At 49.2% G+C, this 12,738-nt stretch overlaps 1 protein-coding gene and 1 pseudogene across 1 annotated transcript; one reads left to right on the top strand and one right to left on the bottom strand.

Moving 5' to 3' along the window:
- Nucleotides 1–1,648: 1,648 nt before the first annotated feature.
- LOC119358089 overlaps nt 1,649–12,738 on the top strand; it is a 19,198-nt pseudogene continuing 8,108 nt past the window's right edge.
- Nucleotides 8,585–9,406, bottom strand: LOC119356175 (auxin-responsive protein SAUR71-like). The gene has a single exon (XM_037623103.1). The coding sequence runs from the start codon at nt 9,269–9,271 to the stop codon at nt 8,915–8,917; it is 357 nt and encodes a 118-aa protein (XP_037479000.1). The 5' UTR covers nt 9,272–9,406; the 3' UTR covers nt 8,585–8,914.

Here is a 12,738-nt window from a genome sequence, read left to right as displayed (position 1 = left end):
GGGGGGGGACTCTCTCTCCCTCTTCTTTTTTTTTATTGTTTTCTGTTTTCTTTTTATTTATTTTCTTTTCTGTTTTTATTTATTTATAAACACTTAGGCATTTTATAAAATTGTGAACCTTACACCATAATTATCTTTGTAATACATGGCAACCACCGAACATTTTTATTTTAATTTTTAAAAACTTTTATTGTTTTCTTTTATTTAAATTTTGAATTTGTTTCGGTTCTGAACTATCGAGAGTTTATCACAGTAACCGTGGTGACGTGGCATCATTAGCGGGGAATCACTATAGCTTAATTATCCGGGCGTCACAGAGATCCTATCTCTCCATACCTTTTTTCTGTTAGCAGCGGAGGGCCTTTCGTGCCTCTTAAAATCTCAGATTCAGTCGTCCCAGCTCAACGGCATTAAGGTGGCACCATCGGCTCCGGCGGTGAACCACCTTCTATTCGCGGACGACAGCCTGTTGTTTTTCAGGGCGAGTGTTAATGGAGCGGAAGAGGTTAAGCATCACTTCAATCATTCTGACTGGTTCTCTTGGACCCCACTTAACAGTACGGTGGTTCCTATGACTCAACAAAGAAGAAAAAGAACTACGATAGATCTAAGTCTTCGAGCTCCATAGGCTTCATGCGATGTCTTCTCTTGTCATAGTCTTCAATGAGAATATCTTCATATACCACCTTTGACATCAATGTCTTCATACATTTTTAGGGGTCATCTCTGGTAGGAAAAACGAATCAATGAGGGACTTCTACCTGTGTTATCCTGCAATTCTCACAAACACATTAGTCCCTCAACTAGATTTGTCGTCAATACTCCAAAACCAATTAGGGTTGGCACTAGATGCACTTACATATCCAATTTAGCTTTATTGGCAAGACAGGCTTGGAGATTGATGCAATAACCGGACACCCTTAGTGCAAGGATCCTGAAGGGAGCATACTTTCCAGAAAGTAATATTCTTGATGCTGAGTTGGGGTCTAGGCCTTCCCAAATCTGGAGGGCGATCATCGAAGGACGTGATTTGCTTAAGCAGGGGATACTTAGGCGGATTGGCAATGGTCAACGCACGAACATCTGGACCGGCAACTGGATCCCGAAGGAAATTATGCCAATACCGATCACTTCTTTGGTGGTGAACCCACCAAGAATGGTTTTAGAATTGTTGTCACCAGCGACAGCAGGGTGGGATGAAGCTCTGGTGCATTTGGTCTTCTTACCCATAGATGCGAATGCAATACTAAAGATACCCACATGCACTAATAATACTGAGGACTTTTGGGCTTGGTACCCGGACAAGAAAGGGAAATTCTTAGTGGTTTCGGCATATGAGTTTCTAATCAAGATGAAACTGCAGCGAGAGGATTGGTTAGGAGGACGTGGTGGATCATCTAACACTCACAGGAACGAAAAATCTTGGAGTTCTTTGTGGAAATCGAAGGTACCGTCCAAAGTTCGTATCTTTTTATGGCGACTTGCACACCACTCACTCCCCACCACTGATGTCTTGAAGAAGCGCAATATGTCAATACATGATGTTTGTCCGCTTTGTGGATGTCAAGATTCATGGAGGCAGGCCCTCGTCTCTTGCACTATGTCCAGGTGCATATGGGCGCTAACCGACGACGATCTTGTCTCACGCATGACAACTAATGCAGAACCTAATGCAAGACTTTGGCTTTTTGAGCTCAGCGACGAACTTGATCAAGCGAGCTTCACATGGATGGCTGTTACTCTGTGGTCAATCTGGTATGCTAGACACAAGGCCGTGTATGAGTTGTTGTTCCAGAGCCCTCAGCAAACCATTCGCTTTGTGGACAACTTTATTTCTGAACTGGGCCAACTTGAAAGTGGACAGGGACGTCAGAGCACCACCACCGGCTCAGCCTAAACGTTGGCTACCACCACCCAATGGTTCTGCGAAGATTAATGTAGATGCTGCTATTGTAAGATCACAATGTGGAGGAGCAGTCGCGGCATTGTGCAAAGATCAAACGGGCCAATACTTGGGATCTTTGGCTGTGGTCTTCCGAGGGATCAATGACCCTTTAATCCTGTAGACCTTTGCATGTCGTGAAGCATTATCGCTAGTAGATGACCTGGCCATTCAACATATTTGTGTTGCATCGGATTGCCAAGAAGCGGTGAATGATATCACAAGGGGGACAGGAGGTCCAAATGCGGCTATAGTACATGAAATAGTAAGCCGTTGTAATAGTTTCAATTCTAGTTCCTTTATTTTCGAGCGTAGGAACATTAATTTTGAGGCTCATAATCTTGCCAAGTTTGCTTGTAACCTAAGCGTAGGTAGGCATGTGTGGTTGGGAAATCCTCATGACCCAAACCTTGTACCTATGACCATAGTTTTGGATGAATAAATATGGCGAGATTTCTCAAAAAAAATGAAACTGTCAATCTGTTTATGAAGAGCAACTAACCTACGGTTTTCCTTTGCGGGGCTCCCGCAAGGCTCAATTTTTTTTGCCTAGGAGCGCGCCAAGTCGTGCGTCCAGCCACCATCATGTGTCACGTGCTCCCTTTTTATTTTTTTATTTTTATGTACGCGTTTTTGGAATTTAGATGATTTTTTCGAAGGATTTTGACTTTTTGATTTTCGCCTTATTTTCCATAGGTTTTGTAGCAAAAAAAAACGGGTATTTCTTTCTTTCCGAAACATAGCTGTTCTTCTCATAAGAAAATTATAATTCTAGAAGAAGCACATATTTGCTTCCACATGTGCTTCTTGGTAAAAGAAATTGTGCTTCCATGAGAGGCAAATCTGCTTTTGATTTGCTTTCCTGAGAAGCACATATTCGCTTCTCGTGGAAACATAGATTTGCTTCCACGAGAAGCACATTTGTGCTTTTTGAAAATAAATAAATTGTGAAAACCACAACTGTCCTTTAGGCCCTCGTTTTTTTACTTCCCTTTTCTTATTTGTCTTCTTTTTGGTTTTTTCTGGTATAAAATTTTTATGAAAAAATAGTCATTAAAAGCTACTAACACTAGATGTAGTTTTAAAGATCTTGGCGCGAGAAATCCAAAGGTGAAAATTGTTGGGAAACGTAGTATTTCAAAAAAATTCCTACGATCACACAAGATCTATTTAGGAGAAGCATAGCAACGAGCGGGGAGAGTGTGTCCACGTACCCTCGTAGACCGAAAGCGGAAGCGTTAAGTAACACGGTTGATGTAGTCGAACGTCTTCACGACCCAACCGAATGCACGACACCTCCGCGATCTGCACACTTTCAGCTCGGTGACGTCCCTCAAACTCTAGATCCAGCTGAGGCCGAGGGAGAGTTTTGTCAGCACGACGGCGTGTTGACGGTGATTGTGAAATAACCGACGCAGGGCTTCCCCTAAGTACTACGACAATATGACCGAGGTGGAAATCTGTGGAGGGGGGCACCGCACACAGCTAAGAGATCAACTTGAGTGTCTATGGGGTTCCCCCTCCCCCGTATATAAAGGAGGGGAGGAGGAGGAGGGCTGGCCTCAAGGGGCGCGCCCAAAGGGGGGATTCCTACTCCTAGTAAGAGTAGGTTTCCCCCTTTCCTAGTCCAACTAGGAGAAGAAGGAAGGAGAGGGAGAGGGAGAAGGAAAGAGGGGGAGGGGGGGGGGGGCGCCGCCCCCTCCTAGTCCAATTTGGACCAGGCCATGGGGGGCGCGCTGCCTCCCCTTGTGGCCCTTCTCTCCTTTCCACTAAAGCCCAATAAGGCCCAATACTTCCCCCGGTGAATTCTCGTAACTCCCTGGTTCTCCGAAAAATACCCGAATCACTCGGAACATTTCAGATGTCTGAATATAGCCTTCCAATATATGAATCTTTACCTCTCAACCATTTCAAGACTCCTCGTCATGTCCGTGATCTCATCCGCGACTCCGAACAACCTTCAGTACATCAAATCACATAACTCATAATACATATCGTCATCGAACGTTAAGCGCGCGGACCCTACGGGTTCGAGAACTATGTAGACATGACCGAGACACATCTCCGGTCAATAACCAATAGCGGAACATGGATGCTCATATTGGTTCCTACATATTCTACGAAGATCTTTATCGGTCAAACCGCACAACAACATATGTTGTTCCCTTTGTTATCGGTATGTTACTTCCCGAGATTCGATCGTCGGTATCATCATACCTAGTTCAATCTCGTCACCAGCAAGTCTCTTTACTCGGTTCGTAATGCATCATTCCGTAACTAACTCATTAGTCACATTGCTTGTAAGGCTCATAGTGATGTGCATTACCGAGAGGGCCCAGAGATACCTCTCCGACAATCGGAGTGACAAATCATAATCTCGATCTATGCCAACTCAACAAACACCATCGAACAACCTGTAGAGCATCTTTATAATCACCTAGTTATGTTGTGACGTTTGATAGCACACTAAGTGTTTCTCCGGTATTCGGGAGTTACATAATCTCATAGTCATAGGAACATGTATAAGTTATGGAGAAAGCAATAGCAATAAACTAAACGATCATAGTGCTAAGCTAATGGATGGGTCTAGTCCATCACATCATTCTCTAATGATGTGATCCCGTTCATCAAATGACAACATATGTCTATGGCTAGGAAACTTAACCATCTTTGATTAACGAGCTAGTCTGGTAGAGGCATACTAGGGACACTCTGTTTGTCTATGTATTCACACATGTACTAAGTTTCCGGTTAATACAATTCTAGCATGAATAATAAACATTTATCATGATATAAGGAAATATAAATAACAACTTTATTATTGCCTCTAGGGCATATTTCCTTCAAAAATGACTTGGGACGTGTGGTTCAATAAATAAAATATTTAGAATAAACGAATAGAAAAAAACTCCCAGATTGCGACATAGGAGTATCAACTTAAGTGTACGCTTCCCAAGGCCTAACTTAAGAGTATCTCTTCCTTCTATGATAGCTCGCCATACTTGGCTCCGAGAGGTGCCCAATTCTGCATCATGTAAGTCCATACCCCGGAAAATATACAACTTTTAAAATTTGACCACTTAGAGAATTCTTCACTTGTAGCAGCTTCCATGCCTGTTCTGCTAGCATTGATGGATTGAAGAGCTCAATACCTCTAAAGCCCAGTCCACCCATATATTTTGGTTGTGTCATCTCTGCCCATGAGACCCATGCCACTTTTCATTCTTCCGCCTTCCTTGCAACCTCCCTTGAGGTAGACTCGATCTCTCGGTAATTTTGATGGGTTAATTATCCCCTCATTCACAATCACCCTTATAGGTGGCTCTCCCACCTTCCTTTCAACCTTCTTGGCCAGAGCCTTCTTCCAAATAGGATCACCTGGTACTCCTTGAATTGTTGCCCAAACTAGAATCTTGTCCAATTTATATTCCTCAACATTACTAAAACCATCATATCCTTGCAAGACAACTGCAGCACCCGAAACAGCCATGGGCTTCCATACCTTTCCAGTCACCCAAACAGCTAAACTGGACAATAAGTAGGTTTGCCCCCATAGTCTTTAAGGTAATGTGATGCGCCGATGCCCACGCAGTGTGCATCGCATTGAAGAGAACTGTGTGACTAAAAGTCCTTGTCGTATGAACTCTGAAAATTGCCAGCCAATAGACCTTATTGATTAGATCTTGAAGTTCCGCAACCAAAAAATCGAGATCGGTCTCTTCCTCTTCACACGAATTCAAACCCTTGAACCGATCTTCCAATATCGGCTTCGGCCCCCAATCAACTTCATCCTTCTCATATTCAGGACGCTCCCTGTCACCCTAACACCCTCTCCCGCGCCACTAGTTTCTGCCTATTCCCGATCTGACACTTCCTTCTCCACCTACTCTACCACCTGCCCTAATTCACCATCTACATCCTCTTCCTCCCTTTCTCCGTCTCCGCCACCATCTACCATTGATGGACCAGCCATGCAATCGTCCGCTCGGAGGCTTCTACTCGCCTAGATTCCTGCCTTGTCGGAATAGGGCCGGTATGTGAGGATGTGGTGGACTCCGACGTGGTCGGCAGAGGAGGGGTAAACGCTAGAAAAAACTAGGGGGGAGGGTGCTCCCTTGGGCGGTAACTAATCAATAGGTTTCCTTATAAAAAATGATTACTGGCCTCGGAATCAAGCGATGTACACAACCATTAATTAAAATTAATCAAGTATCAAAGTGCCAAGAACATCTCAAGTAGCCAAACAAAGGCAAGAAACAGAACGAAAAGGCACAACCGACAAAAATAGGACACCATTCCTACTCACATATTCTATTATTGGACCGTCAAAAAACTGATCGATAGGTGATCTTAGAATTCTCGATCTCCTCCTCTGCTGCTGCAGCCCTTGGCCTGAAGAAAAGTTGGTTCACCGCCAAGGGCCAGACCCAGATGGGCCTCAGGAGGTGCATGGGGTTCTTAGGGCCTGTTTGGTTCCCTTGCATGTTCGCCTACTGGGCGAGGCTAGCCTTGCCGATGGAGGCTGGCCAAATCGGCTCGCTCGATCGACCAAAGGAAAAACCGGAAACAATAAGGCATGATCACCCACGAACCAAATGATTGGCTTCCTTGCTAGGCTGGGCAAGGCAAGCGCTTGCCAAAGAACCAAACAGACCCTTATTTTCTTATTGATTTTTTATGAACTGTTTATGGGTTGAAATGGTACAGTGCCGCAGTGCCAGCGTCAACAGTAGCATAATTGTATTGTTTGTTCTCCTCTCGAACTCGGAAGCCTTTGATGGAGCATTCGCACCAACTGTGCAACCGGACAAAATGGTCTCTTGGTGCTCCGTCGGAAGCAGCACCACTGAAGCAGTGGTACCCGATCCCATTCTCGGCATCCCGCCGGGGCTCCACCGGCGCTGCACCGATGCACACCACCCGACCACCGTCTCCTCCGGTTGACGCGTCCCCCTCCACTCAGGCTGGCGATGCCGGCCGGCCGCGCGCTTTGTCCAGCCCGGTGCGCCAAGAGGCAAATGCCAACAGCAATCATACGCAGACCACGCCTTGGGCCTCCGGAAGCGGCAGACAGTCAGAGAACCTGATGGCATTTGTTTACTCTGCTTTCTCAGCTTATCGTGCGTGGACACATCCCTGCGTCTCGAGCGCCCGCTGGCACCGGCGGGCACCAATGATGGATGGATGTTGCTCAAGAGGAATCAACGTACGATTAGTGTATCCGCAGACATACATACTCGTTTGTTTTTCTACCTAGAAAGGGTCGTCCCTGATTAAAAATAGCTCTCGCTTTTGGGGATACCCAAGCACTAAACGGAGCATACAGATTACACAGAATTAGCATACGAAGACAAGGAATTTCACATCAAGTATTAATGCAGCACACTTAACCGAGAAGGGAAAATTTTGCCACTTGCCGGAAGGAACAAGTGCTCGGTTACATTACAGGAAAGGCGTTCCGTTAGCAACCAAATCAGTAAAAGTGCCTTTCCTGGCCCCATGCCCGTCGCCCAAGGCGATCAAACTCTATCCGCACAACCAACGAGCGAAAGCTCCCACGGTCCTAATAAGAGAAATAGAGTACAGTTGCTCATGTTTGAGAGCAAAATGAACCCAAACACCTACGCCTTTCATCAGAGAAAACCCCAAGCCAGAACCACGGATGATCAGTATTCACTGCCAGAAAACTGTACTTTTCCCCACAGCCAGAAAATAGGTCACCGCGGTCCACAAGGCAGCTTCTGGCAGCGAGTAGATAGATAGATAGATACAACCAAGTTAGCTAATTGGTGCGTGCCACCTCAATTAGCTACTACGGTCTCCGCTTTGGATTCGGTCACCATCCGCTTGCCTGCTTTTTTACCGATCCTAGACCGCGGTAGCAAGTTGTAGAGTGATCCCGTTCCAGTCTTATCACCTCCATTCTACCGTGTCCACACGCTTTTGGAATTTTGTTCGTGGCACAGATCAACCATATACCTGCTGATCTTTTCTCCCTGGGAAAAACAAATATACTCGGTGAGCTTTTTCAAGAAAAATAATATACTTTGGTGGTGATGGCTAGTCCTTTTCCTTTTGATTAAGGCCCCTGGGCGAGCATCGAATTCTCCCGTACCATCAGAAAGCAGAGGCCTTCATTTCCATGCCTGGCTTAAAAAACAGTGCGTGCGCTCCTTAAATTCTTTGCTGGCCCTTTCTTTACGTTGTCCTTGGACCTTGGGGCGAGTTGTTGAGACTAGCTAGCTAGACTAGACTGGAGGACTGCTGCAACATGCACGGCAGAGAGTGGCCCAAATGGAAGGACGGACGGAGAAAATATCTAGCGAAAGGAAACCTATACCATAAGAAAAAGAAGATTTGTTTTCCTTTTCTTTTGTTTGCACAGATACGCATTCTGTGATGGGTATCGTGAAAAATCACACAGGACGTGTATGTATACGGTTATCGAGGCTCAAGACAGTACCCTACAAAGTTGGGACATGAGACAAAGTAGCAGATAAGCGAAGGGTTAGACATCTTTGGGCCATGCATATCATCTGGACTGCGTCTGATCTACTCCTACTAACACGAGGAAATTAGTTATAGCTGCATGAAGAACACCAGTGAAGAACACAGGTGTAACGAAAAGAAACTGAACGAATAGGGAGGCAAAGATTTGCACGTACTAGTTCATAGAATTCAGTAGCATCTCATCATAGATCTGGATGTACAAATTTACACACATATTATTTCCCAGAAAAAGAGAGAGGAAAAGTAGCAAGAGCTGAAGAAGAACGAGTCCCAAATGGAGTCTAGCTAGAAGCCTCAGCCCTCGATCGAGAGGGCAAGCACAACCACCGATCGAACAGCACAAACACATGCACACAACCCTGCACCGGCCACCACCCCTCAAGAAACGGAACAAGATCACGCTAAAATTAAGCTATAGCGGCCACGAGGCCGCTCGCTCGCTCGCTCCCTCGTCGATGAGATTCAGACGACTACGGCGTAGTAGACGGGCGTGTGGCCCCTGTCCCCGCCGGCGAGCGCGCCGAGGAGGCGGCGGAAGGCGGCGACGGGGCAGGGGATGCGGAGCGGGCCACGGCGCGCGTAGCCGTACTCCTGCGCGGCCCGGCGGAGCAGCTCGGCGATGGGCGGGCGGCCCAGCAGCTCGGCCGGCACGAGGAAGCGCTCCGTCTCCTCCCCCTCCGCGCCCACCTCCACCGGCACGTGCCCCGCCGGCACCTTCCCCGACGCCGCCGACGGCGAGATCGCCATCTCCGCCACGGCCCCCGGCGCCACCCTGCACGCCCCCGTCGACACGCACCGCAGCAGCCCCCCCTTCTTCATCGCCTCCTCTTCCGCTCCCCTCACGCGGCTCGGTCGAAGGTGTGGCGTGTGGAGGAGGATGGGATGGAGATACCGAGGCGAGGCGAGGTCGGCCGCGCGCAGTGAATGGGCTAGCCTAGCACAGCAGGCACAGTGTAGGGAGCAGCGATGGGCGGGTGGCAGGCGTCGCTATATAGCGCCCGCGCGCGTGCCTCGGGCGCGAGATCGCTCCCCGTCACGACGCCGACAGGCGGGTCCCGGAGCCCCTCGGGCCCGCTTGTCGGCGACACGGACGGGCGAGGCGTACGAATAGGACCACGGAGAGTACTTACCGTGCAAGGGGAGAGTGGGACGGGGTCGGGGTCGAGCTCGAGCTGAGTGGGACGGGATCGCCTGCGCGGCGCGCCCGTGTCACCTCGCCTGCGGTGCGGCGAGGCGTGGCGGCGCGTTGGTCGACACGTCGGGCTCGCCGAGTTACTACCCGTCTTTTCCCCATTCGTGAATCGGCGGCAGCCGGATCAACTCGGCCATGGAAAGACTGATGGACCATGGATGGGGCAAAGGAAAAGAGACCCACTCATGGCGGAGCAGGAGGACAGGCGCGAACGTGGCGTGCCGCGGGTCGGGCGGGCGTCCGCCACTCCACTTGCGGGCCGGCGGGCGGGCGTCGCCGGAACGGGATCGGCGAGGGCGACGGCACGTGAGGGCGGGGCCCGCGGGTGTCGCCCCTTCCGTACCCGCCCTTGTACGGTTCCGTAACCACGGAATGGGGAGCGCGACGCCGCACATGGTGGGGGCCCGCGCCGTACGGTACCCGTCGCTGTCCGCCCGCTCCACCACTGCTCCCCCCGCCCGCCGGGTCCAGCTCCAGCGCGCGACCCGACCCGCCACCGATCCATCCGTCGCCGGGGTTGCGGCCTCGGCCCGGCGGGTACAGTAACAGAAGGGTGGCGCAGTGCGCGGGCCAGACATGGCGCGTGGATCGCATGGCCGACACACCTCACGACGCCTTGCCTGCCCACCACGCACGCACGGGAATTCATATTTCCGCCAGATGCTCCCAGGGCCCGATTTTATTTTTTATTTTCTGCACGAGTATGTGTCTGAAGTGTGGGTGTGGTAATGCTTCAGGTGAAACGATTTTAATATCGACTGTCACAGCTCAGCCGAGGTGTTTTCCAGGCAGAAACGGATGGAGGGCCGAGCGCAACGGAACAAGAGGGGCAGCGACAGGAGCGGGGAGACAAGGGTCAAGTGGGCGGTGGGTGAGCGGAGCGGAGCACACGAGGCGGGCGCTCTCGCCAGCAACCGCGAGCCGTACGGCGGAATACTCCTGAGCCGCATGAGCCGGATCACGCATGGCGCGCGCGCGCACGCCGTACGTTCCGTACACGGGAAATCGTACCCGGTCGTGGCACGGCGCCGCTCCCCCTTCTTCCTCCGGGTCTCCTCCTCCCAGAAAGAAAGAGAGCAAGAAGCGTACCGCACGGGGCGAGGCGAGAGGGACAGCGGCACGCGAGGCCGACGCGCGCCCTCGCTGTCCGATCGCAACGCAAGGGCCGTGCGGCCCGGTGGAGCGGGGAGCCGAGATGCGTGCGGCCCGCCAATGGCGTTTCTTTCTTTCTTTCTTTTCTTCAGGAGCGTTGGGATTGGAAAAGAAAAAGGAGGTTAGGTCGGCTCCATAACCTGCTGGCCGGACCGTACGGCGGTACGGCGGTACGGCGGTACGGCGTGGCCGGGTGGGTTAGGTTACTGGGTTGGTTGCGCCTCGTCGATCCACCATCATCGGTGCGTGATGGTTCGGCTGGACAGTGGAGCGCTTGTCGGGCCCGGACGAACTGTCGTGCTCGTGGATCGGTCGTGCGCACCTACCGTATGCTCGCTGGCTTTCCTTTTGGCCTGGTTTTTTATTGGCCTCGTGCGGGGTACGGTGCCACCTGATTCATGATTAGTGGGCGGGAGATGCAGACGCAGGTGAAATGTTTTGTTTGGTGTGGATGGGTGATAAGGTGACGTGCTTACCGCAAGAGAAAGGAATAAAAAGGATGATGAGATCCGGCCTGTCTTTTCTATCGGATTTGAAAATGGCATGTGGAAAATATTTCCGCGTCGAAACCGCGGGGCGGAATATGAGTTATGTTGAGTTATTTGGCATTTATAAAAGTATACAAGTAAAAAAAAAGGAAGATCAAAACCAACCCATCTTTTTTCGAGAAAACTTTCTATTTATTAAACATTAACGTAGTACAATGAACACCAGAAGCATAAAAAATTACATCCAGGTCCGTAGACCATCTAACGATAGCTACACGCGCTGAAAAGAGCTGAAGGTGCGCCACTGTCATAACCTCTCCCTTATCAGAGCCGAACAAACTTTATTGTAGTAGACAGTCGGTAAGTCGTCAGGTTAAGGCCTCATAGGACCAGCACACGAGAACAACAATCGTTGATGATGATGAGAAGCGTACATCGGAAGCAAACATGTCTTTTCTATTTGATTGGAAAAAAAGGCATGTGAAAAATATTTCCACGTTGAAAGCGCGAGTGGATATGAGTTATTTTGAGTGTTTTCTTATAACCACGCATTATTATAGTATAAAGTAATATACATAGTACAAACACACGTGCAAACCACTAGACAAATTGGACAAAGAGATGTGTCCCAAAATTTATGCAGCAAGGATCCGAAGAAAATAAAATTTACAAAAGGTTCGCAAGAGATCTCTGCACACATCCAAACCAACAACTGCCTCCACACTCTAGCGTCGCTGAAGTGCTCACTGGAAGGAAAACTGCGAGCTCCCAAATCTCAATATGCAGGGCAACATCATCGCCGAATTGGCTTTCAAAACCGACTAATAGACCCACTGCATGTAGCAAGGCACTTGTCGTTGTGGCACACCGGGTGGGGGAACATCCCCATGCTGGCCTAGACCCGGATCCATTGCCTTCCACCGATGAAGTTGAAGGACAACGGTGGAATCGCCATCATCAGACCACAAAACCCATTTCTGGATCATCATCTTGTCCTGACCGATGGCACTGCTGCGAGAGACGGAAGCCACGAATGACACAAAGAACAGTAAATCTCACCATCTCAAATAGCCGGCAAGAAAAGGCAGCTACCGTCTTCTTGATGTCATCATGAAGATTGACGTTGTGAAGAGGATGAAGCCGAAGCACATTTATCCGGCGCGGTGCCGTCCTCATCACTCCCGCGCCACCAAACAAAAACATGGATCATATTTACATGAACACCATGGAAGGGGAACAGGATCCTGCCCCTCCATCGGAGCAACGAACAAAGGGGGTGAAGGCCATGGCTTCATCGGCGTTCCACAAGGGAAACTATTGTTTTCAGTTATGTGGCTTACAAATTATACCATTGAAAACTTCTTCTAAATGTGAATACAACGACGAACTTGTTTACATATAACTTATGTTTATTGATTAAAATAAATTACTAATGTTTAATTTGTGAGCTTTTT

The sequence above is a fragment of the Triticum dicoccoides genome, chromosome 2A (genome assembly GCF_002162155.2).
Source record: "Triticum dicoccoides isolate Atlit2015 ecotype Zavitan chromosome 2A, WEW_v2.0, whole genome shotgun sequence".
NCBI lineage: Eukaryota > Viridiplantae > Streptophyta > Magnoliopsida > Poales > Poaceae > Triticum > Triticum dicoccoides.
The sequence above is the reverse complement of the archived record's forward strand: the minus strand, read 5'-3'. Positions and strand labels throughout refer to the sequence as shown.